This window comes from Geotrypetes seraphini, chromosome 1 (genome assembly GCF_902459505.1).
Source record: "Geotrypetes seraphini chromosome 1, aGeoSer1.1, whole genome shotgun sequence".
NCBI lineage: Eukaryota > Metazoa > Chordata > Amphibia > Gymnophiona > Dermophiidae > Geotrypetes > Geotrypetes seraphini.
The window spans coordinates 515,913,164-515,940,650 of record NC_047084.1 but is presented as its reverse complement, the minus strand read 5'-3'; the positions used below and the strand labels follow the sequence as shown (position 1 = coordinate 515,940,650).

Here is a 27,487-nt window from a genome sequence, read left to right as displayed (position 1 = left end):
ACACGGTGGCATGCGGCATTATTTGCAGAAACAATAGTCAATCAGGCTAGATTCAAGGGAGAGGGCTGATCATAGACTGGGGACCTTATCCTGCATTGCAAACAGAAGAAGTAGGAAAAGTACAGAAAAGAGTGAACGTATTTACCAGAGCTAAGCCCCCTAGCCTCTTCCCTTAGTGAGGTGGCAGGGGCAGCCCCAAAACCCATGATTGTAAGTCTTCAGAGTACAGATGGGGTAGTGTTTGGCATTGCGCTAGATAACAAGTTCCTCAAGAGGATTAAGAACAGGGGGCGTGAGTAGGGTTGCCAGATTTTACTATTGTAAAATTTGGACCCGTGGCCCCACTCCCAGGCCCACCCAGTTTTACCAAGCCCCACCCCATTCTGCTCTAGCCTTGCCCCCCAGCCCTGCCCCCTCAACCTGTTCTTGTGCTCACAGCTGCGTTGGGAGAGCATCTGCCGCATGTGCAGGTGTGATGCGTGCATTAGAGAGTTGCGCGGTGACAGAATTCCCACCCATCCCTGCCCGTCCCCGCCAGGATCCTCTCCGTCCCCACCCATCCCCGCAAAGAATTACCTCCATCCCCGCCCGTCCCCATAAAAAGCAGCAATTACTTCTGACAGGATCATCAATTCCACACTTTCTTTTGTGTTTGCGCTGCTGTTTCCTTGTGGAATCTCTTTGGTGGAACCCTTTTTTTGTTTTCTGTTCAGGTAACACTGCACAACAATTTTTTGGTTAAGTCTTGATTCCTGAAAAGTTTTTGGTGATTATGACAGGTACCAACTTGGTATGCTCAAATATGGTTTTGGTTTTACTGCATCACGTAAGAACTATGAGAAATAGACATTTTTATGTTTACTGACAATAAAATATATAGTCAAGTTTACGTTTCGCACAAGCGACTAAATGAAACAGAATTAAAAGTGTTTTGCTCCCGAGTTTCTTTTATATTCAGTGTCTGGTGCATCACGTTGTAGCATCCAACAATAGTCGGCAAGCATTGACGGATTCCAATTGCCCTGGTATCGTTTCTCCATCGTAGCTATGTCTTGATGAAACCTTTCACCGTGCTCGTCACTCACAGCACCGAGATTTGCGGGGAAGAAGTCCAAGTGTGAATGGAGGAAATGAATCTTGAGTGACATATTGCACTTCATTCTCTTGTATGCTTTGAGAAGTTTGTCTACCAGCTGAATGTAGTTTGGGGCTCTGTAATTGCCCAGAAAATTGTCAACAACGTCTTTCAAGGCTTTCCAGCCAATTTTTTCCGGCCCAACTAACAGATCTTCAAATCGCTTGTCACTCATAACATGTCTGATCTGGGGGCCAACAAAAATACCCTCTTTGATCTTGGCATCAGTTATTCTTGGGAACATCTGTCTTAAATAACGAAAACCTTCCCCTTCCTTGTTCATTGCTTTCACAAAATTCTTCATGAGTCCCAGTTTAATGTGAAGAGGAGGCAAAAATATCTTTGTCGGGTCAACAAGCGATTCATGTGCTACATTTTTCTGTCCTGGAACTAACTTTTTACGGAGTGGCCAGTTCTTTCTAGAATAGTGCGACTCTCTGTCTCGGCTGTCCCATTCGCAGATGAAACAGCAGTACTTTGTATAGCCAAGCTGCAGTCCTAGTAACAGAGCAACGACTTTGAGGTCTCCACAGATATTCCAGTTATACCTGGTTGATAAGACACTTATGGGAGAAAAAATTGTTTGCATCCAAATATAAGAAAAAATCACGACAAAATTGAAGATTTCTCTGAAATGGTACGTGATGGGTAATTTTTGATGTAATATTCATGATCAGCACCCAAAATTCTATAAGAAACACCCAGCAGTGTTCAGGAAGCAAAAACTTTGTTGTGCAGTGTAATTAACTTATAAACCCCCTCTTTTACTAAGGCTGACGTGTCCATTATATTATATGGATGAACTCTGCTTCCAAAGTCTTCCATCCCCGTGGGAGTCCCATGGGCCAGAGGGGGGTCCCCGTGGGAGTCCCGTGGGTTGGGGGGGATTCCCGCGGGCCCTGTGGGATTCCTGCGATCCCCATTCCCGTGCAGACCTCTAGCGTGCATGTGCGTGACATCTCCGCATGGCATCTGCACATGCATAGATGCCCTCCCAACGCAGCTGTGAGTTCGAGAACAGGTTGAGGGGGCAGGGCTGGGGGGCAAGACTAGACCAGAATGGGGTGGGGCTTGGTAAAACCGGGTGGGCCTAGGAGCAGGACCACGGGTCCGGATTTTACAATATTGTTTCAAAGCCCGGACAAAGTGCTATGGGTTATGAAATGCTGTCCAGACACCCGGACATGTCCTCTAAAAAGAGGACCCTAGGTGTGAGAGGATACTGCATTATTTAGCCGCCAGTTACCAAGTGTCCTCTAGGTTAACTTGAGTGAGCCTGTGATCCCTCACCTGCATAATCAGTGCCATACTCAGCTGATGGAATTGCTGACCAAGACAGAGGGTCGTAATGTGCATTTTTCCAGTGATATCTGGAGAACTCAGAATGATACACATCTATCTTTAGCTGTCCTTATAAGGATTTTTAAACTTTTCTTAGTCCCTTTGCATTGGACCTACTTGTTATATCCCCCCCCCCTCCCCCGTTGTCCTTTTTCTGGTATCCTTTCTTTTTTTAAAATATTTTCCTCTTGTATCTGTTTTGTTCAGTCGTGTGTCTTACTTTCTGTCCTTCTATGTTGATGGGTTTTATGCTATATTGTTTGTATTACCCCAATTGTTATTGTACAACCACCTTGAAATATATGATAAGGTGGTATATCAAATTTATAATAAACTTGGAAACTTGGCACCTCTCCTTAACAGTGGCTGCTGGATGAGACAGGGGCGGGCTGAAGGTATATTAGGCATCCACGAGCAACAGTGTACAAGAGTTCTTTGCTGCACACTTAAGTGATAGATGATACTAATATCCCTACCAGTATATTAGCAAAAAAATAAGGGTAATGTTGAAAAGCTGGCAGCTAGGCCAGAGAGGGGAAATTGTGATTCCAGAGGGCAAGAAAATATGGTTAAAGCAATGGACAGATATTTTGTGGCATTCTTGCTACACATAGTAAAAGACTTCCTAGGTCAGGGGAGCAAAGGAAGTGGCAGGCCTGTCCTTAAGCTGATAGAGAAGTGCTGCTTCCATGAGTCTGTGAAGAGTGGATATGAGCTGTATGAGACGCAGGAAACAGAATGAAGATCTCTGCACCAGCTCATTTTGAATGTTAGCACCAAGCAGAATATCGGCTACCTGATGCTAGAGAAGTTAGCAGAGTATATTCTTGCTGTACACCACCTTTTAAAAGGCAGTAAATAATTCTAATTAATAATAAATAAATAGGCAGCCCTCCATAAGATGTCATTGAATTCTAATTTTTGCGAGGTACTTGTGATCTGGGTTGGGCACTGTGGAAACAGGATATTGGGCTAGATGGAGCACTGGACTGACCAGTGGCATAGCTAAGGTGATCATACGTCCCATTTTCAACGGGACAGTCCCGTTATTTGACCGACCGTCCTATTGTCCCGAGCCACCACTTAAGGCGCCAAAATGTCCTGTTTTCAGGGACAGCGTCCTGAAGCTGTGCGTGGAGACAAGGGGACGGTCGGTCTAGCGCCAAACCCCTGCAGTGTTCTCCGCGCCCGACTAATCCTGCTGCTGCCGCCGATGCTCCTTCCCGGGCTGACTGCAGCATGCAAACTGAACCCACGCTCTGGGCTCTAACGTGTGCGTGCCGGCTTCCCTTCTCTTCCTTCCGAAACCGGAAGTTATGTCCCAGGGGGAGGAGAAGAGAAGGGAAGCTGGCACGCACAAGTTAGAGCCTCGGAGCAGGAATTCACTATGGGCAGCGACGGAGGGAAGCTAAGCGAGACACAGAGGGAAGCTTACAACTTGCTTTGGGCCTTCCTCGCTGCCGGGTCTGACTCCTGCCTACTTTCTGTTTCCGCGAAGGCAGGACCCGGCAAAGAGGAAGGCCCGAAGCAAGGAAGAGCAGCAAGTTATAAGCTTCCCTCCATCGTTGACCTATGGAAGATTGACTCTGCTGATGGGAGGGATGGGAAGAGAAATGATGCTGCTGCACCCAAGGAGAGAGAGGGGGGAATAGAAAACATGCTGCTGCTGCACCCAAGAGGGGGAGGGGGGACTAGAAAAGCTGCTGCTGCTGCATCCAAGGGGGGAAAGGGGGACTAGAAAAGCTGCTGCTGCTGCACCCAAGGGGAGGGGAAAGGGGAAGAGAAAAGCTGCTGCTGCATGCACCCAAGGGGGGAGGAGGGAAGAGAAAAGCTGCTGCACCCGAGGGAGGAAGAGAAAAGCTGCTGCTGCTGCACCCAAGGGTGGGGGGAGAGGGGAAGAGAAAAGCTGCTACTGCACCAAATTGGGGAGGGGATAGGGGAAGAGAAGTGCTGCAGCTGCACCCAACTGGGAAGAGAGAGGGGAAAAGGAAGACCAGGGAAGGGAGAGGAGAGGAAAGAGATGCCAAGACCATGGGAGGAAGGGAAAGGAAAGGAGCTACCAGACCATGGAGGAGGGATAGATATCAGGGTATATGGGGGGAGGGGGAGGAAACAGATGCCAGACTGGAGGAAGGAAGGAGAGAAAGGAAGAAGAGATGCCAGATAATGGAGTGGGAGGGGGAAATGGAAGGAGAGGAGAGAGATCGGAAGGAGATAGAGATGCCAGACCATGGGGTGGAGTGGGAAGGAAGGAAGGAAAGAAGAAGAGAGATGCCAGAGCATAGGGGAGGGGGTGGAGACAAAGACTGGAAGGCAGTGATGGGGACGTAGGAAGGAGGAACCGAGGACACTAAGGATATAGGAAGGAGCACTAAGGACGTAGGAAGGAGGCAGTGGGGGCACTGAGGACACAGGAAGGGGCACTAAGGACATAGGAAGGAGGCACTGAGGACATAGGAAAGAAGGAGGGAGGGAATAGAAAGGAACAATTGTTGGGCCTAAGTTCAGAAAGAAAGAAATGAAAGAAAGGATGCACAGTCAGAAGGAAACTCAACAAGAGACTCATGAAATCACCAGACAGCAAAGGTAGGAAAAATGATTTTATTTTCAATTTAGTTATCAAAATGTGTCAGTTTGAGAATTTATATCTGCTGTCTATATTTTGCACTATATTTATCTATTTTTCTATAGTTACTGCTTCACACAGCGAGTGGTGAACACCTGGAACGCTCTCCCGGAAGAGGTTGTGGAGGAAACCACCATTCATAGATTTAAGGGCAAGTTGTCTGCACATCTTCTTGAAAGCCACATTGAGGGATACGAATAACTAAGGTATTCGCCAGGGTAGGCCTGGTTGGGCCTCTGCGTGTGCGGATCGCCGGACTAGATGGACCCAAGGTCTGATCCGGTGCAGGCATTTCTTATGTTCTTATGTACTGAGGTGACATTGCATATTTTAAAGTCATTTGCCTTGACATCTTTGAAACCCCCCCAAATATAAATGATAATTAACATTTTCTCTGCGTATAGTGTGCTTTGTAGTTTTTTTTAATTTTAAGGTTACCATTATGAATTAATATGAAGATATTATGTGTACATGAAAAATGAATGGAAAAAATTGGGGGCGGGGCTAGGGCGGGATATAGGACCAGGTCTACAGTGGTCAAAATGGCAGTTAGGGAGGCAAAACTTCGAGTGGAAGAAATTCTGGCAAAAAACATTAAAAAGGGGGACAAATCCTTCTTTAGGTATATTAGTGACAGAAAAAGGAACACAGGCGGGATAGTACGCCTTAGAAGACCGGACGGAAGTTACGTGGAAGCAGATTCCGATAAAGCGGAACTACTGAATGAATACTTCTGCTCAGTCTTCACCTGTGAGGCACCGGGACACGGTCCGCAGTAGAAGGCAATACAAAGCACAGAAGACCCGTTTCAGAATTTTGAGTTCACACCAGGTGAAGTTTACAGTGAACTGGCAAGACTCAAGGTGAACAAAGCCATGGGACCAGACAATTTGCACCCAAGAGTGCTCAGAGAATTGAGCGATGTCCTGGCGAAACCGTTGGCTGAGCTATTCAATCTCTCCCTAAGTAAGGGGAAAGTTCCCCTGGACTGGAAATTAGCTAAAGTCGTTCCTCTGCATAAAAAGGATTGCAGGGCAGAGGCTGTGAATTATAAACCGGTGAGTCTCACATCAATAGTGTGCAAACTCATGGAAACACTAATTAAAAGCAAATTGGACACGATCTTGAATGAAGGGAATCTTCGGGATCCCAATCAGCATGGATTCACCAAGGGTAGGTCCTGCCAATCCAATCTCATCAGCTTCTTTGACTGGGTAACAAGAAAGTTGGACTTGGGAGAGTCTTTGGACGTCGTGTACCTGGACTTCAGTAAAGCTTTTGACAGTGTCCCACACCGCAGGCTGCTAAGCAAGATGGAATCGATGGGGTTAGGAGAGACACTAACTGCATGGGCCAATGATTGGCTGAGTGGCAAACTTTAGAGGGTGGTGGTTAATGGTACCCTCTCTAAAACATCGGAGGTGACCAGTGGAGTGCCGCAGGGCTCGGTCCTGTGTCCACTCCTTTTCAACATATTCATAGGGGATCTGACTCAAGGGCTTCAAGGTAAAATAACACTATTCGCCGATGACGCCAAACTATGTAATATAGTAAGTGAATGCAGTTTACAGAATTATATGGCGCAGGACCTGCTTACATTGGAAAGTTGGTCCTCAACCTGGCAGCTAGGCTTCAATGCTAAGAAATGTAAGGTCATGCACCTCAGAAGCGGAAATCCATGCAGGACGTACTTCTTGAACGGAGAAACTTTAACTAGGACTTCAGCAGAACGAGATTTAGGAGTAATCATCAGTGCAGACATGAAAACTGCCAATCAAGTGGAGAAGGCTTCATCTAAGGCAAGGCAGATATTGGGTTGTATCAACAGAAGTTTCATCAGCCGAAAGCCTGAAGTCATAATGCCGTTGTACAGGGCCATGGTGAGACCTCATCTGGAGTACTGTGTGCAATTCTGGAGGCCACATTACGGTAAAGATGTGCGCAGAATTGAATCGGTTCAACGGACGGCCACCAGGATGATCTCGGGGCTCAAGGGTCTCTCGTACGAAGAGAGACTGAACAAATTGCAGCTCTACACTCTTGAGGAACGTAGGGAGAGGGGAGACATGATCGAAACATTTAAGTACCTCACGGGACGTGTCGAAGTGGAAGATGATATTTTCTTTCTCAAGGGACCCTCGGCCACAAGAGGGCACCCGCTCAAAATCAGGGGCGGAAAATTTCATGGCGACACCAGAAAGTATTTCTTCACAGAGAGAGTGATTGATCATTGGAACAAGCTTCCAGTGCAGGTGATCGAGGCAGACAGCGTGCCAGACTTTAAGAATAAATGGGATATCCATGTGGGATCCCTAAGAGGGTCAAGATAAGGAAATTGGGTCATTAGGGCATAGACAGGGGGTGGGTAAGCAGAGTGGGCAGACTTGATGGGCTGTAGCCCTTTTCTGCCGTCATCTTCTATGTTTCTATGTTTCTATGATTGGGGGTAGGACTGAGAATTAATAGATGTCTCCTTTTGATGAAAAAAATAAATGGTCACCTTAGGCATAGCGGGGATAAGTGGCACCTGGGGCAGTGGCACTCCCTTCCCCGCCCTCTTCTTCCCCCCCCCCATTCCTTCCCAAGCCCCCCTGCCACCCGCTTGCCCCTTCCCGTCCCTCATACCTTTTTTAATTTTCCAGGTGAGAGCAGCAGCACGAACTTGCTGTCTGCATCGTGTCAGCTATTCCTCTGATGTCACTTCCTAGACGCAGGGCCTGGAGGGGATGTCAGAGAGAGGCGACACCAACGTGGGCAGTAAGTTTATAATGCTGCTCGTGCAGGAACTATTAAAGAGGTACGAGGGAAGGGAAGGGGTGCACACGCATGACAGGGTGGGTCGGGAAAGAGGAGGGAGCGGAGAAGAGGCTGGAAGCATGCTCCCTTTGCAAAGACCTCGCCTGGGGCAAACTGCCCACATTCCCACACCTCCCTTACAATGCCAGTGGGTCGGACCCAGCATGGCTATTATGTTCTTATGAATACTGAAATCAGCATCAAAACTCCCCTGGGGCACCAACATTGGACAAATATGATGCAGACTATAGAAGTCTTTACATCCAAGTTTCCAAGCTTATTAAAAATTTGTTATATCACCTTATCAAATATTTCAAGGAGGATTGTGAAGATCTGCAACGTGACATAATCAGGCTCGATGAATGGGCATCAACATGGCAGATGAGGTTCAATGTGGATAAGTGTAAAGTGATGCATGTAGGTAACAAAAATCTCATGCATGAATACAGGATGTCCAGGGCTGTACTTGGAGAGACCCCCCAGGAAAGAGACTTGGGAGTTCTGATCGACAAGTCAATGAAGCCATCCTCGCAATGTGCGGCGGCGGCGAAAAGGGCGAACAGAATGCTAGGAATGATAAAGAAGGGGATCACAAGCAGATCGGAGAGGGTTATCATGCCGCTATACTGGGCCATGGTGCGCCCTCACCTGGAGTACTTCATTCAGCACTGGTCGCCATACAAGAAGAAAGACATGGTACTACTCGAAAGGGTCCAGAGAAGAGCAACTAAGATGGTTAAGGGGCTGGAGGAGTTGCCGTACAGCGAAAGATTAGAGAAACTGGGCCTCTTCTCCCTCGAACAGAGGAGATTGAGAGGGGACATGATGAAACATTCAAGGTACTGAAGGAAATAGACTTAGTAGATAAGGGCAGGTTGTTCACCCTCTCCAAGGTAGGGAGAACAAGAGGGCACTCTCTAAAATTGAAAGGGGATAGATTCCATACAAATGTAAGGAAGTTCTTCTTCACCCAGAGAGTGATGGAAAACTGGAACGTTCTTCTGGAGTCTGTCATAGAGGAAATCACCCTCCAGGGATTCAAGACAAAGTTAGACAAGTTCCTGGTGAACAAGAGCGTATGCTGGTAGGGCTAGTCTTAGTTATGGGGCTGGTCTTTGAACAGAGGGCCGCCGCGTGAGCAGACTGCTGGGCATGATGGACCACTGGTCTGACCCAGCAGCGGCAATTCTTATGTCTTTATGTTGTACAATAAAATCAAGGGGGGAACAAATAGTAATAAAGAAATGACATCATCAATTAAGGTAAATATGACAAAAGGACATACTGAAAGGGAAAACTACAATTTAAATAAAAAAAAGAGAGAAATACAGGAAAATACAAAAGGGCAGGGTGACAATTAGCAGTCCAACCAAAATGGACTGAAATTAAGTTTATAAAATCCTTAAAAGGACAGTCAAACTTGGAAAGCATCTTTAAAAAGGAACATTTTAAAGGAAGGATTTGAATTTCTCCATAGATGTTGCCTCTCTTAAGGAGTTAGGCATCGAGTTCCAAAAGGAAGGAGCAACAACTGAAAAAAAAATGGAATGTCTCCTGGTATTGATGTGTCTAAGTGATGGGACTACTAATACATTTTGATCAGAGGATCATTTAAGAATTCCAAATAGGAACTGAGTTCACAAAAGATAATCCTGTGTATTGTGATCCTGACAGCGAATTTGCTGGTGCTAAAGTTAGAAGATTTTTGGTAGTTAGAAAGACAGACGTTGCAGGCTGGACATGGAAAACAGATTCAGAACCCCTTGCCAAGGAGCATACTTCAAGCTACCAACCCTGTGTAATAGGAATGATTGCCAGCTGATGTGCTGGAGGATAAGTTGGTGATTAGCGTGGAGGAAAGGGATTGCCAGAGGCTGCAAGGATGCAACAGCGGACGGAATACTTATGCTGTCAAGCTACCACTTGCTCCCCCACCATTCTACACTAGTCTTTCATGTCCAAAACAGAACATAAGCACAGCATTAAAGTTGTATAAATTATCATCAGTCTTCTGCAGCAGAGACTAAGGAGGGAGTTATCACCATGGGCTACTATTAAGTTAGCTTATTTTACTGTTAGTATGGGTTATTAATAGATAAAATGGGACCTTTGCTAAAATAGCATGAGCTGTGATAAAATAATCTGTCTTTTAACAGTAGCCCACGCTGTTAAATTCCGCCCCCCCCCCAGAGCTTTATATTTATAGTTAAATCCAAAATATCTCCAATTGCTGCCAAGATACTTAAAAGTAAACCTCGAAGGACTGAAACCTCATTTGATGCCATGCTAAACTGCGTGAAGAAATAAGCTAAGTGCCCCTTTTTCACTTTTGCTTAGGAGAGCTGGACTTTACAGAGCGCTTCACTGCTTTAAATATATTATACACTATTGATTTTTTTTTTTAATTGAATTTATTGTTATTGTCACTGTTAAATTTATGCAGACTCATATGTCCTATGATGGTGTGCGGCTGGAAGTGAGTTGTTTCATGGCTAAGTGCTAGAGCGGTTTCATCTGTACACTCTGAATTGCTTACTCCGTCACACTGAGGACACGCTTTATTCACTACTAAAATTTTTGTTGTAATTTTTCACATGATTAGTGCATTGCAGTTTGGCGCCCTGTTTTGACCGATAGACTACAGCTGCTCTAGTTTACTGTCTTGATATTTTGTAGAGCATGTCAAGGTGTCAAGGTGCCGAGCATGTGCGCATGCTCAAGGCCTGAGAGTTCACGTTGGACGTGAACTCTCAAGCCTTGAGCATGCGCACATGCTCAAGGCCCAACACCGGAGGCAGATTTTCGGGCACCAGCACAGCACAGGATATGCTGGTGCAGGTGCAGAGGCTACATCAAAGTAAGAAGAGGGTTCGGGTGGGTTGGGGGGACCTCAGGTCGCGGCGGGGGGGCCCCAATGGCGGAGGGGGGGTGCCCGATGGCGGCCAGGAGGTGCCGGATTGCGAGGGGGAGGGTGCCAGTTCGCAGGGGGGTGCTCGCAAATCGAGGTGCGCTCGGTTTACGAGGCACCAAGTTTGAAAATGTTTTGCTCGTCTTGCAAAACACTCGCAAACCAGTGCACTCGTAAACCGAGGTACCACTGTATTCTGGTGATTTACATAGGTTCTTGATGCATAAATGTTGACACCCTTGTTATAGAAATACCCCCCTTGGGGGGTAATTTTATAAAATGTTTTTATTCATATAGAGGGGCTGTTAAGAAAAGTCACATTGGCCCGGATTCTGTATAGGACGCCCAGTCTCAGAAGCTGATGGACGTCCTATATAGAATCGGGCCTAAGACTGCCTAAAGTAAACCCGATTCTCTAACCAACGTTCATGTTACAGCCGCCTCATTCGTTCGGGGTGGGTGCCAAGGAAAAAGTAAGTGAACATACCACAGTAGGAATACGTCCTTTGTAATAGGATTGATAAAATGGTAATGATGTTCTCTTTGTTTGACAGGAAAGGGAAGTCGGGCTTGACAAACTTACTTCAGTTTTTCGAGGGAGTGAACAAACAAGTCGAAAGCGGAGAACCAGTTGACATAATATACTTGAACTTCCAGATAGCGTTCGACAAAGTACCTCATGCGAGACTTCTCAAAAAACTACAAAGTCATGGAATAGAAGGGGATATACTAAGATGGATAGGAAAATGGCTAGAAAACAGAAGACAGAGAGTGGGCATAAATGGGAAGTACTCAGACTGGAAGAAAGTAACTAGCGGTCTGCCTCAGGGCTCGGTTCTTGGGCCTATCTTATTCAATATCTTCGTAATAACCTGGAAGAAGAAACGACCAGTGATATCATCAAGTTTGCAGATGACACAAAACTATGCCGGGCAATCAGGTCACAAAAAGACAGCGAAGAACTCCAGAGAGATGGGCAGAAAATTGGCAGATGAGTTTTAATGTAGAAAAATGCAAAGTGATGCACCTGGGCAGCAAAAACAAGGAGCATGGGTACAAACTGTTAGGTATAACATTGGGGAAGAGCGAACAAGAAAAAGACCTGGGAGTACTGATAGACAGGACCCTGAAGCCATCAGCTCAATGCGCAGCGGCGGCAAAGAAAGCTAACAGGATGTTAGGCATGATAAAGAAGGGAATCATGAGTAGATCAAGGGAGGTCATAATGCCGCTTTATAGAGCAATGGTCAGACCACACTTGGAATACTGTGTCCAACACTGGTCTCCATACCTGAAGAAGGATATAACACTGCTGGAGAGGGTGCAGAGACGAGCGACAAAGCTAGTAAAAGGTATGGAGAACCTGAGCTACAAAGATCGCCTCAGAAAACTGGGATTATTCACCCTTGAGAAGAGAAGACTGAGAGGGGATCTGATAGAGACTTTTAAATTGCTAAAAGGGATCGACAAAATGAAGCAAGCTCACTCACCAGCAGGGGGAAAGGATGGAGAGCAAGAAACAGCGTTATTCACATTGGCTAATGTAACCCAGACTCGGACCAGAGGTCATGGCCTGAAGCTGAGAGGGGACACGGCCAAGACAAACGTCAGAAAGTTCTGCTTCACACAGCGAGTGGTGAACGCCTGGAACTCTCTCCCGAAAGAGCTGGTGGAGGACACCACCATTCTAGGATTTAAGGGAAAATTGGACGCACATCTTCTTGCAGGAGACATTGAGAGATACGAGTGACTAGTGTATTCGCCAGGGTACGCCTGGCTGAGCCTCCGCGTGTGCGGATCACCGGACTGGATAGACCCCCAGGTCTGATCCGATGCAGGCATTTCTTATGTTCTTATGTAAACATTGAGTCCCATGCCCTGACGCAGTTACTTCCGAAATGCGTGCTTTCCTTCATCAGCGGTGGACGGCGAACACATTTAACCAGAGTTGAAAGTGACAAGCTTTAAGATAAGCTAAGTATCTTGTCCTTCACACAAAAAAAATCACACAAAAAGAATGTATATTCAAAATGTATATTAAGAACATATATTGAAATGGTAAATAAGTAGAAATTAAATGAGAATAAGTGCCGCAGGGATCTGTACTGGGTCCGGTGCTATTTAACTTATTTATAAATGATCAAAAAATTGTAATGACGAGTGAGGTGATTAAATTTTCAAATGACACTATACTGTTCAAAGTTGTTAAAACACATACACATTGTGAAAAATTGCAGACAGATCTCAGGAAATTGGAAGACTGGGCGTCCAAATGGCAGATGAAATTTAATGTGGACAAATGCAAAGTGATGCACATTGGGAAGAATAACCTGAATCACAGTTACAGGATGCTAGGGTCCACCTTGATGATTAGCGCTCAAGAAAAGGATCTGGGTATCATCATAGACAATACGATGAAACCTTCCACCCAAGGTGTGGTGGTGGCTAAAAAAGCAAAAAAGATGCTAGAAATTAAAAAAGGGATGGTTAACAAGAATAAGAATGTTATAATACCTCTGTATCACTTCATGGTGCGACCTCACCTGGAGTATTGCGGTCAATTCTGGTCTCCTTATCTCAAGAAAGATATAGTGGCACTAGAAAAGGTTCAAAGAATAGTTGCCAAGATGATAAAGAGGATGGAACTCCTCTCGTATGAGGAAAGACTATAAAGGTTAAGGCTCTTTAGCTTGGAAAAGAGATGACTGAGGGGAGATATGACTGAAGTCTACAAAATCCTGAGTGGATTAAAAAGGGTACAAGTGAATTGATTTTTCACTCTGTCAAAAATTACAAGGACTAGGGGTCACTCGATGAAGTTACAGGGAAATACTTTTAAAACCAATAGGAGGAAATATTTTTTTCATTCAGAGTATAGTTAAGCTCTGGAACGCACTGCCAGAGAATGTGGTAAGAGCGGATAGCGTAGCTGGTTTTAAGAAAGGTTTGTACAGGTTCCTGGAGGAAAAGTCCATAGTCTGTTATTGAGAAAGACATGGGGGAAGCCACTGCTTTCCCTTGGTTGGTAGCATGGAATATTGCTACTCCTTGGGTTTTGGCCAGGTACTAGTGACCTGGATTGGCCACCGTGAGAACGGGTTACTGGGCTTGACAGACCATTGGTCTGACCCAGTAAGGCTATTCTTATGTTCTTAAAATATAAATGATACTAGAACCCAAAACTCATGCCAGAATGCCTCTTCTGAAAATGGGTGTGATGTGCTGTTTCAAAATCCCACCACTGCCACAAAACATGAACGGGCTGATCAGTCATCACCCATTACTTCTTCACCTCCAGACACTTCTGCTCTTTTTCTTTCCTTCTTCCAGTTCTTCTACACAGACTTCACCGACACACTTCTAAAAACATGACCAGGTTCATCCACATGCTTCCCTGGTCTCTCTGGCCGCCAATGATCTCTCCAGCCTCCGCCAGTCCCTCTGGTCACTACCAGAAGTGAGGGGGGTAGACCGCCCCAGGCACCATCTCCACCCCAGGCATCTCCCCTATCATGCCACATTCACACCCTCCTTTCCCCCATACCTGTTTAAATCTTCGCCCGCATGAACAACTTCTCCAACCTGCTGCTCTCACTGGCTTGGCTCCCTTCTGAAATCACTTCCAGGTCACAGGGCCAGGAGGTGATGTCAGAGGAAATGCCAATGCTGGCAGCTGCTCACACTGGCAAAAATATAAAGAGGTACAGGGGGAAGGGAAGGCATGATGGTGGCGTGGGGGGCATGGAAGGAGTGGAGGGGTGAGGAAGGAGCAGGGGGATAGAGTAGAGGGCACAAGTGACGCCACTGCCCCGGGCACCTCCTACCCTCGCTGCACCACTGGCTTTATGGCTAGCATAAGTGCTTGCACTTAACATATAGATATATCTTTTCACCAGCATTCTATAAAGGAAAGTAGGTGCACTTACTAGGCACCTAGGTATGTAGTTTTTGAACTGTGCCCTGGATGATTAGTTGTGGAAATGAATTTTTAACTGACTGCTATTATTAGATATACTCCACCTGCCAAAGGGTGTCAAACTTCTTCCCATCACGGATAGATAGCTTCCCTGTTTTGCCTTTTTCAATGAGGTAATGTCGAACTATTCCATCATGGAGCAAGCATAGTACATAGGTTCCAGTATTGTCCCTTTCCCTGATTCTTTAAAAGAAAAGAAAACACAAAGGAATGATGTCAATTTTATGTGTATCAATTACAGCTTATTGAACAACATTCTGACTTCTGTATGGAGCTACCTCTTGGACAATCATATTTTCTATACACAGATTTCCTACCCTTCCTAAATGAAATCCTCCCAGGGTCTCTATATAATCAAGCAAAAATATTTACCGGTAAACAATCTCTCAGTAAAATGGCTTCACTGTCATGATACAATCTATAGTTGGCTAACTGTATTAATCCTCGGGGAGAGTGTTTGGCCTTGAAGCCTATTCCAAATACTGTAAATAAACGGACATCAGTATGAGCTCTCGAAATGTAAACGAGGGATTTTGAGCTCAGGCAGCAACTCATAGGTGACCAGCACTAGACATAAGTCTAAATGAGCACTGCCTCATACATCATTTAGTCCTGATAAGTGCAAACCATGCAATTCAAATAATGAATAAATCAAGGTCAAACAATCATACCGGGGAGCAAAATATAAACCAAACTAAATATAAAGTGCAAGGTGCTAATAAAAATTTCAAGCTAATAAAATTAATGAAAATGACAAATTATCTATATAAATTATCTATATAAACCTTAGCATTTAATTGTAAAATTATTACAAAAATTAAAATCATCAACTTTAATCTTAATAACCCACTATACTTATAAATCACACTCGTTTTACATTCACCAAACATACACGTTAAAACTCATTACAAATTCATTTAACACAACTCAGAGGACTCAGGCCTAGATGTATTAAACATTCTGATTGTTTACTGATGGTCACTAAACTAGTTTGAATGGTTTAGCGACTGACTAAATTTGCAGATCCGATGTTCATAATGGCTCACCATGTGGTTTTCCGATTGATGGCCTAACATTGCAGTGCCATAGGTGGATTGCTAATACAGACCTGAAGAAAACAACAGGTCTGACATGTTTTTTTTCCCTTTTTTTCTATAAGCACAGATGTGTGTGTGTAGCACACACAACATAATACCTGCCCCATTAAAAAAAAGCTGAGCTGCCCCTCCCCCACAGGAACCTCCCCTCTTCTCCACTCAATGTACTTTACAAAAAAATCAGCAGGAGGGATGCTCACTCCCTACTGCTATTGGATCCCCCTGGCCTCTCAAGCACCCTCCACCCCCCAAACCACCCCCTTACCTCTAAGTGAAGCAGACAACAGGAAGGATGCCCATTCCCTCCTGCTAGCAGGCCTGCCATTCCGAAATGGCGGTCCTTCCCTTTCCCAGTACATCCTGAGATGCATGGGGATGCCCCTCCCCATGAATCCTAGGATGCACCGGGAAGGGGAAGGCCCACCATTTTGGAGTGGCAGGTCAGGAGAGCAGGAGGGACTATGCATCCCTCATACTGTCCTCTATTTTTAAGGTATGGGGGAGGTTCGGGGATGTGGGGACGGGGAGGGGGCCTGGGGGCATCCAGTGGCAGGAGGGAGTGGGAATTCCTTCTGCCATTTTTTTTATTAGGAAGGGGAGGGATCAGTTGGAGGGGGCATGGCCAGGTGGGGATCAGTGCAGGGGGGTGGGGTTGGTTCATGGCAGCAGGAGGGTGTGGGCATCCCTCTGCCAATTTTTGGGGAAGGAGAAGGAAGGGGTTGGTTCAGGGGGGTTCTTGTGTGGGAGGTTTCAGTGTGTGGAGGTGTGCCCATATAAAAAAAACTAAAAAAAACAACAACTGGAAGACCTATCAGTAACACAGTTACCAACAGGTTTAGACCTGTCGATTCTGGCATTGAAGTGTAGGGCATCGATCAGATGCCTGGTTTTAATATTAATGACCTCATTTGCATGGCAGAATTGGAGAATGTAGGTGTAAGACTGCATGGAAAACCACACAGTGAGCTATTTTGGGCATCGGGCCGGCAAATACAATCAGTCATTAAACCAGTCAAACCGGTTTAACGATGATCAGAGACTTTAGTGCATCTAGCCCTGAGTTGGGTTAAATAAATTTGTAATGAGTTTTAATGTGTATGGAGAATATAAAGCGAGTGTGATTTATGAGTATAGTGGGTTATTAAGATTAAAGTTGATGATTATAATTTTTGCAATAATTTTGTAATTAAATGCTATGGTTTATACAGATAATTTGGAGTTTATATGATTTGAGTATAGTATAATGATTTAAGAATGTGTAGGCAATTTTAGCTTCATATAAGAAAAATATGAATTGAGGTGAAGCTATTGGATAGTGTTCTCATCGTATTGTACTAATTGAGCACCTATCCTTTAAAGACATACTGAATCTTCAGCTACAACTGTCTTTAAAAAAAGTGTTATTGGTATCTTGTAGTGATGCTCAAGGAATGCAAGACTCCTTCACTAAAATCCTACTGCTAGAGCTATCCATTAACCCAAAGTTAGGCACCAGGATAAGAGCATAAGAACTGTCATCTCCGGATCAGACCTTCGGTCCATCAAGTCCGGCAATCCGCACACGCGGAGGCCCAGCCAGGTGTACACCTGGCATAATTTTAGTCACCCATATCCCTCTATGCTTCTCGTAAGGAGATGTGCATCTAGTTTGTTTTTAAATCCTAGAACGGTGGATTCCGCAATAACCTCCTCTGGGAGAGCATTCCAGGTGTCCACCTTTCGTTGCGTGAAGCAGAACTTCCTGATATTTGTCTTGGACTTGTTCCCCCTTAGCTTCAGTCCATAGCCTCTTGTCCGTGTCACATTGGACATTGTAAATATTTTTTTTTTCCTGCTCTATTTTGTTGATTCCTTTCAGTATTTTGAAAGTCTCGATTATATCCCCTCGCAGTCTCCTTTTCTCAAGGTAGAACAATCCCAGTCTCTTAAGTCGTTCCTTGTATTCCAAGTTCTCCATACCTTTTATTAGCTTCGTTGCTCGTCTCTGCACCCTATCCAGCAGTTTTATATCCTTCTTTAGGTTGGGAGACCAATGTTGGACACAGTATTCCAAGTGTGGTCTGACCATTGCTTTATAAAGCGGCATTATAACTTTCTCCGATCTACTCATGATTCCTTTCTTTATCATGCCTAATATTCTATTTGCTTTCTTTGCCGCTGCCACGCATTGTGCCGATGGTTTCAGGGTCCTGTCTATCAGTACACCCAGGTCCTTTTCTTGTTCGCTCTTACCCAGAGTTGCACCTGATATTCTATACTCGTGTTCCTTGTTCTTTCTGCCTAAATGCACTGCACTGTTAGTTTTCTGTAAATGGCACCTTGCACAGAGCATCCTTTATATCAGGGGTCCTCAAATCTAGTCCTCAAGGTCCAAAATCCAGCCTAGTATTCAGGATTTCATACAAATATATTTCATACATAAAAGATGTTGACGGTTGAGGACCATGTGATAGGCCCTGTCTGCACCTTTGTGGGGGTATATTGTACTGTCATATATCTTATTAAATCTATAGTCGACTCTCATTTTCCATTTACTACGGCCTATTTGTGCTTATTCCATTCATGCCTGAATTCTGTTATGGTTTGGCTTCTATAACACACCATGACAAACTGAAAAAAGTAGTACCTGTGAGTTACTCTACACCACGGTAGTATAATATAGTCATTGCAGCCACCAATTGTGGCAGTGACTCGTCGCTTGCCTTGGAACCCCAGTCACAATAAGACTGTATGGCTTTGCTACTCTGCAGAACATTCTCCACAGCATCACTTAAGAAAATATCCATGCCTACATACAATAAATGATATCCATCCAGAATATACAAACCAGGGCAAGATTAATTGAAAAGGTTGGGTTATATAGCCACCTTCTATTGTACACATAAATTTAAACATCTACTTGTTCAGCTTTTTCCTGGTTCTCTCTGCCAATTATCCATGACAGTGATAGTATTACCACAACTGGACTACTGTAACTCCACTTACATGAGAATTAACACCACTCTGGTCCATAAAATGCAGCTCATCCAAAACACAGCTGTGTATACATGTCTCTAGAACAGCACTAACAGATATGGGAAGCACTACTAGAGTAGCATGCCTATTGAGTGGACTACTGAACCATAGAGAGGAGGAGCCATGCCCATAAGCCACTCTAATCAGTACATTTAAGGTAGAAAATGTGAGCTCACCAAAACCCTACTCTATTTCCATATACAGTAGGTGCCACCTGTAGCCATAAGGGCTATTGAGGTGGTAGACATGCGGATATTGTAGGTATTAGGGGAGTTTTGGGGGCTTACCATAAATTATAAGAGGGTTTTGATGAGATGTACATGTGGTACTCTTTATGTGAAGTTCACAGCAGTGCTCTCTAAAGTGTCCCACTACTCTGTTAGCTTGTCTGGGTGGCCAGTCCATTACAAGGTTGGCACCTCCTACGTACAAATTCAGACCATTTGGACGTTTCCAACATGGACATTTTTTGATTGAAATGGGGAAAAGCATTGGACATTTTGGTGGCCTGAATGTCTAAGTAGACAATTTTTTAAAAAATGTGGACGTCTAGCGAGCCACCGTTCGAAATAGGCTGCTTGGACTTTTCTGATTTTGGATGTTTTGCGGGAAACATCCAAAGTTGGACAAAAGACATCCTTTTGAAAATGCTCCTCCATGTAACACGATTTTTGTTCCTCGGCAGTAAGAGTAATTTTCTAATTGCTCATGCCTAAATGTATATAAAATGTTTTGGGACCAGGATAGTCATATTTTGCAATTTATCTATTTAAAATGTGAAAATGCCAAATTTTAATCTTTTCATTCTTATAAAGTCATAAAAAGCAACATATATAAATCACAAATAACATGTATTTATATTGAAGTTATACAAATATGATTACAGAAGATTTAGAAGTGAGTAGTTTTTCGAGATTTGTGATTATATTGTAAGTCACTTTCATGAATCAGCACCCAGATGAAGTCTCCCTTCATGTCCTCATTCCATTGTCCTTGGTAGCAGTGTTCAAAATCCAGTATATCCAGTATATCTTGGTAGAAGCGCTCACCTTGCTCCTCTGAGTATGCTCCCATGCTCTCCTTGAATGTCTCAAGATGAGCATGAAGGATATGGATTTTGAGAGACATCATACAGCCCATTTTATTGTAATTCTTCATCAGATTCTCAACCAACTCCACGCAGTTTTCGGCCTTGTGATTGCCCAGGAAGCCCTGAACCAATGCCACACAGCTGTTCCAAGGCACTTTCTCCATCCTAGCTAGCTTCTTAGAAAATTCTTTGCATTCCAAGATCTTCTTTATCTGTGCTCCAACGAAGACACCAGCTTTGTTCTTTGCCTCCGACAGATTAAGATGTTTTAAACATTCTAAGAAATTTTAAAGCATAAAATTCCACCATCCTAGTGAGAAACAAAATTGTCTTACCCCCTCTTTTACTAAGGTGCGCTAACCAATTAGCTCGTGTTAAACGCTAACGCGTCTATAGACTAACATGCACATGTTAGTGTTTAGCGCATGCTAATTGGTTAACACACCTTAGTAAAAGAGGGCCTTAGTTTCCAGAGTTTTTTGGCAGTGCTTGCATGTGCAGTGAGGAACCCAAGGTTTTGCTTTGTAATTGGCTGCGTACATAGTAAAATGCATCTGCTGGATGTTTGCAGCCTCTGGATGCCATCTAAAACAATGTAGATATGTCACCACAAAGGTAGTTGGAACTGAATTGAACTGGTGGGCTTAAGATCTCTATAGTTATACTGTACAGTACTACTATTTATGTTGATGGAAAGTTCTAGAAAACTCTTGAAGTTACTCTAAGTGGCCCTTTTACTACTGCCTATGGCCAAAATTTGTGCAGCAATCATCTACTGCTGATTTTGGCCAGCTCATAGATGACAATCAGCTTCTTCTTCTAAGCCCAATGGGTATGTTACATTGGCTGATGCTGTCTAAATATCTGTACTGACCTATTTACTTTCCTTATGATGTTCATTTACAAGCTTTTTCACAACTTAGTAATGAATATAAAATTCTTAAATTATTTCATTATAATTAAATAATTATTTCATTATTAAATTATTTCATAAATTATTTCATTAAAAATATCTAAAAAAAAAAGAAGACAATACTACTGCTACTATTAATTATATCTATAGCGCTGCCAGACGCACGCAGAGCTGTAAAGAGTCACAAAGAGTAAGAAAACAGTCCCTGCTCGAAAGAGCTTACAATCTAAACAGGCAAGACAGACAAACAAGATGTCATGGGTACAGTTAAGGGGAAAGGTTAATCAGCTGGCTGGGTTGGAAGGCAGAGGAGTAGGGAAGGATTGAAAACTATATCAAAAAGGTGGGTTTTCAGTCTGTTGCTTGAAAAAAATGGCATGGCGAAGACATTAGTTCTACTTAAATTATTATCTGGTTCAGTAGTTTGTTAGACTAAGCAATCAGCCATGCAGATCTCTATTTCCTGAACACAGCTGCAGCTGTATTTCAAACAGAGACATGACTAGTTTCTTACTGATCATTCCTTTAAAAATGTTCAAGAAAAAAGTTACTAATCTACTGTATATTTTTGATGGCTTGAACTGTTTTAGCTCTATTCCTGAATGAAACGGTGTGGTGGCCATGTTAGTTCACTTTCCAAGGTAGTATAAAGAAATAAAACAAAAAAAACAAAGGAAATAAAGTGACACCTTTTTTTTTTGGACTAACTCAATACATTTTATGTTGAACTTTCAAAGGCAACCTTCCTCAGATCAGAAATTAGCAAATGATTGCAAATATCAGTATATATAAGAAAAACATGAAAGCATTTCAGAAATAGGAAGAGGGAAGGTGGGAGGGTGGGCAGGAGACAGAAAGGTGGCAGAACAGTTTTAAATGTCTTTATAGTAGGAAAGAAAGCCCAGATCTTTGTTAAGTCCTGTCTGGTAGGTGTCAAAATTGGCAGCTAAAATTTAATGCTAAGAAATGCAAGGTCATGCATTTGGGCTGCAAAAACCCAAGAGAACGGTACAAATTAGGGAGTGAAGAGCTTATGTGCACGACGGTAGAGCGGGACTTGAGTGTGATTGTATGTGATGATTGTATGTGTAGCAAACAGGTTGAAAAGGTGATGCAAAAGCTAGAAGGATGCTAGGTTGCATAGGGAGAGGTATGGCCAGTAGGAAAAAGGAGATATTGATACCCCTGTATAAGACTTTGGTGAGACCTCATTTAGAATATTGTGTACAATTCTGGAAGCCGCACCTTCAAAAAGATATAAAAAGGATGGAGTTGGTCCAGAGGAAGGCTACTAAAATGGTATATGGTCTTCATCATAAGGCATAAAGATCTCAATCTGTATACTTTGGAGGAAAGGCGGGAGAGGGGAGACATGATAGAGACATTTAAATACCTACGTAATATAAATTCACATGAGTCGAGTCTCTTTAATTTGAAAGGAAACTCTGCAATGAGAGGGCATAGGATAAAGTTAAGAGGTGATAGACTCCGGAGTAATCTAAGGAAATACTTTTTTACAGAAAGGATGGTAGATGCATGGAACGGGGGCTAATTGTTCGTATTGCTTATACTGATGTCTCTATTACTTATTGAGTAGAGATTGATCTTTCTGTATTGAGTCTGTCACTGTGTTCTTCCAGCAGGAGCGAATTAGTATTTTTACCAATTGTTTTGCTTTTTTTTAACTCAAATGCTAGGCCAACTTTGAGACAGACAGCCCTCTGCAATCACCCGTGGAGGGGCATAATAAAAAAATATGTCTAAGTCCGTTTTGGGCCTAAGTCATTAGTCGCCCAAAGTCTGCAGTCCATTCTCGAAAAATACGTCCATTCTCGAAAAATACGTCCAAAATAATTTTTTTCAAGAATCGTCTAATTATACGTCCAGCCGTTTGATCATCCAGACCACATTCTTACCCCAAAATTTGTCCAAGTCAAAAATGCCTAGAAGAAGACCTTTTGAACATGAGAGGGGCCAGCAAAGTGATGGACTGGACACCCAGACATAGCAACACAGTAGTGGGGTACCTTATAGGGCACTGCTGCGAACTTCACAAAAAGGGTGCCACATAAAAATCTCTCACCAAAACTACCTTATAGGTCATGGTGAGCCCCCCAAAACACCCCCAAAATCAACTAGACCCACCTGTCTACAACCCCAATAGCCCCAGACTACTTAAGCCACTTCTGCACTGCTATACTAGGCTTTCCTACACCAGATGCTGATGTTCTGGAGGCAGGTATGTATGTTTTTATTCCAATTTTTATGGTGTTGTGTGTGTGTGTGTGGGGGGGGGGGGCTCAGTGATCACTGGGGCAGTGTGTGGGGATCTGTATTTTGTGTCTGCAGTGGTTATCTGGTCACTTTGGATATCTTCTGGGCACTTAGACCTGTTTTCACATTGCCTAAGTCACTAAGTACAAGTTCCATCTAGGCAGTCTCGTTATACTTTCAGTTATACTTGCAGTATGACTAAGTCTAGCTCAGCCCATATCCCGCCCTCACCACTCCTCCTAAAACACCCCTTTCAGCTCTGGGCGTACAGCAGCACTGAAAAGGCCTAAGCTGTTTTAAAATCCATTTTGATTATCGGCACTTGGATGACTTGTCTTTTTGATTGTCCAAGTGCCGATTTAGGCAGGATTTTAAGCGTATTTCTGTTTTAATTATGAGCCCCATAGAATCTATGAAAAGACTACATTAATATGCAGAACCTGGGTTCTTTCATTAATACTTGAGGACCATGGGTAACGTGACCATTTATTTTTTTTTCATCAAAATGGGACATCTATTAATATTCAGTCCCACCCCACCCCAATCCTGCCCTAGCCCCACCCCAATCCTGCCCTAGCCTTGGCCTAGCCCCGCCCCAATTTCTTCCATTCATTTTTCATGTACACACAATATCTTATTAATTCATAATGGTAAACAAAGCACACTGTACGCAGAGAAAATATTAATTATTTACGAGTTTCGGGGTTTTTTCAAAGATGTCAAGGCAGATGACTTTAAAATATGCAATGTTACCTCAGTAACTATAGAAAAATAGAGAAATATAGTGCAAAATATAGACAGCAGATATAAATTCTCAAAACTGACACATTTTGACACTAAATTGAAATAAAATCATTTTTCCTATTTTTGTTGTCTGGTGATTTCATGTGTCTCTGGTTGCACTTCCTTCTGACTGTGCCTCCTTCCTTCCTTCCTTTTTTTCTTATCCAACATTTATTTCACAATCCAGCCCCATCCCCTTTGGGTCCAGGTCTCTCTCTCTTTTCCCTGTTACCCTCCCCAGATCCAGTGTCAGTTCTCCTTTGTACCTACTACCATCTTTGTTCCAGGTCTCTCTCTCACTCCCTCCTCTGTTATGATCTTCCATCTCTCTGTTCTTCCTCAGGGTCTCTCCTACTCTGTCTGCACCTCACAAAGTCCAGCATCTGCCTCCTGCCTTTCCCCTTTGTTCCAGGTCTTTCTCTCTCTAGTCTTTCTTCTGCTTACAACTCCCCCCCCCATCTCTGCCTTTCTCTCTCCTTCCTCCCTCCCACCTTCCTATGTCCCCCTCACTGCCTTCAAGCCTTTGTCCCAACCCTTCCCTGAAGCCAGCCAGCCAGCCAGCCTGCCTGCCTCCCTCCCTATCTCCCTCCTGCGCCGGGAAGGGAAAGCAGGGAGAGAGCCCATTCTCTGCGATCACATGTCCCGTTGTCCCCACACACAGCTTTGGGATGCTATCCCTGAAAATGAGACATTTTGGCGTCCCGAAGCTGTGTGTGAGGACAACAGGACAGGGGAATCTTAAAACAGGACGGTCCCGTTCAAAACGGGGCGCATGGTCACATTAACCATGGGTCAATTGTAGTGAACAATAGAAAAGGTGTTGGTACTAAATAAGAACATAAGAATAGCCTTACTGGGTCAGATCAATGGTCCAACAAGCCCAGTAGCCCGTTCTCACAGTGGCCAATCCAGGTCACTAGTACCTGGCCAAAACCCAAGGAGAAGCAATATTCCATGCTACCAATACAGGTCGGTTGAAACAATTTTGTACACTCTACAAAGAGTACCACGGAGATAAGTTAAACTTTTCACACCAATTGAGAATTTTTGTTCGGGTCTCCCGAAGCAGATTCCAAAACAGAGCCACGTTGGGACCCCCCAGAGTGTTCAAAGACAAGTTAAGTTTTTTCATACAATTGGTGATATCTCTGTCTGTATGCAAATCAACATAAATTATTATAAAGAAAAGAAAAGTTTAATCAAGAAGAAAACTTTAAACATATATATTGTCTCAGAGAGTGATCTAACATTTAGAAGTTCGCAATGACTAGCTCCTCATCTCCTTAAATATTATGACTTCCTCCACTCCACTCCGGACAAGCAATTCAATTTCACCGAGGCCACCATTGTAGTAATCCCTAAACCTGACAGAGATGACACTTTAGTTAAAAACTTTCGCCCCATCTCTCTCCTCAATTTAGACTACAAGATAATGGCAAAATTACTTGCATTAAGACTTACCAAAATAATCCCATTGCTTATACATAAAGATCAAACAGGGTTCATTAAACAAAGATATATAGGAGACAACCTGTAATAGGCCTAGCTATTGATGCTGAAAAAGCCTTTGACCGAGTGGAGTGGCCTTTCCTTTTCCATGTCCTGAAGTGGTATAATTTTGGCCCATTTTTTACAAACTGGATAAAAACGCTATATCATCAACCCACAGCTCGTATTAGGATTAACAATTCTTTATCCAATAAATTTCCCCTCCATAGAGGTACTCGACAAGGCTGTCCTCTCTCACCATTGCTATTTAATTTAGTGTTAGAGCCACTCCTTTCAGCTACACGACAAAGTCCCTCAATTAAAGGTATTCCCTCCTCTGATCGAGATTTCAAATTAGCAGCTTATGCTGATGATGTTTTACTTTTTCTGAGAGACCCTTTACTCTCCCTTCCCAATCTTATTCACATTATCACTCAATACTCCCTCCTTTCCGGATACTCTGTTAATTGGGAGAAATCAGAGATCTTCCCTCTAAATGATAATATACTTCCATCAGATTTGGCTCATTTTCCTTTCTCATGGTCACATGAAGCTGTGAAATACTTGGGGATTTTAATACATAAAGATTCGGTTCATGCTCAAGATCTTAATATATCTAAAGTCAAAAATCTAGTTCTAAACACTACATCTCGATGGACTCCACTCTTTTTATCCTGGTGGGGTAGAATTGCATCCATCAAAATGACTCTGGCCCCTCAAATTAATTATATCCTTTCTATGCTCCCTCTGTTATGCCGGAAATCATTATTTAATTGGCTAAATATGAAAATATCTGAATTCATTTGGAACAAGAAAAAACCTCGAATTGCTCTCGCCAAACTAAAAGCCTCTAAGATCAATGGTGGTCTCAACTTTCCTGATTTCTATCACTATTATATTGCTTCATTAGCCAAATATGGAGCTTACTGGCTCACTAACTCCTCCACTCAAAATCTTCCCATTCAAGATCTTCCTGCCTGGTTTGAAATGGAATGTTTTTTATGTACGCCTTTACACATCTCATGCTTACTAACGGTGTCAATACCAAGACACTTAAAGAGATACTCTTTATTGGGTGCAACGTAGCATGCTCTTTATCTTATAGATACATTGACTGAAATCTCAGTTAATGTTAGTCCACTCATGTCCCTTTGGAACAATCCCAAAATTCAAAATCACGACAAATCGCTATCATGGAAAAGGTGGCAGCGGGCAGGTATATGGTTTGTCCATCAATTGTCTACCCTCAACTCGTTAGTTCCATTCGATATACTGTGCTCTACATACTCGCTGCCTCCTTCTACTTATTCACAATGGCGTTCTCTCACTGGAGTGTTGCCTTCTTTGCATATACGATTTGACTATATGACTTCCAAAAATACTATTTACAACTGGTCTTCTCTGTCTCTATTAAAAGGCAAGGCGATATCATCCTTCTACAGTATTTTAAGAGATCACTCCTTCACTTTTTCACCTCACTCTATGAAGCACTGGGACGCTATACTTACCACTCCGCTTTCTGACATTGATTGGGAGCTTTTCTGGTCATCAACAAATCGCCCGCTTTTATCTTCTAGAGTATCACAATCAATGTACTTTCTTATGTGGCAGGCAATATGGACCCCACTTCGCATGTGGAAAGCTAACTTAAAGCAAGACTCTGTTTGCTGGAACTGTTTGAAAGAGGAAGGAACTCTTGATCATATGTTATTTCATTGTACCCTAGTCCGCTCTTTTTGGACCTATGTCTGGAACACCATACAATCTATTACTAACTGCTCAGAAGAAATCTCTATAGACATTGTAATCCTTCGCTCTCAACACCCATGTTTCACACAATCAAATTGTCCACCTAAACTCATTGATACCATGTTGGTGACTGCTCTCATGCACATTCTAAAAAATTGGAAATCACCCTCGCTATTAGATTATACCTTTTGGTGGAACTCTCTGAGTATGTATCATAGATTTGAATCCTATGCATATGAGAAGAGAGTTACATTCCGAACCTGCATGAACTTGAAATACAACAAATCTCCATGGTC

At 43.4% G+C, this 27,487-nt stretch overlaps 1 protein-coding gene across 4 annotated transcripts in view; it reads right to left on the bottom strand.

Annotated features, from left to right (window-relative positions):
- Positions 1–27,487, bottom strand: part of SYK (spleen associated tyrosine kinase) — a 145,800-nt gene that overhangs the window by 55,685 nt on the left and 62,628 nt on the right. For all 4 annotated transcript variants that reach the window (XM_033928929.1, XM_033928910.1, XM_033928933.1 and 1 more), the window contains exon 4: positions 14,827–14,965. In XM_033928929.1, the coding sequence (XP_033784820.1) occupies positions 14,827–14,965 (139 nt within the window). The remainder of the gene's footprint in view (positions 1–14,826; positions 14,966–27,487) is intronic.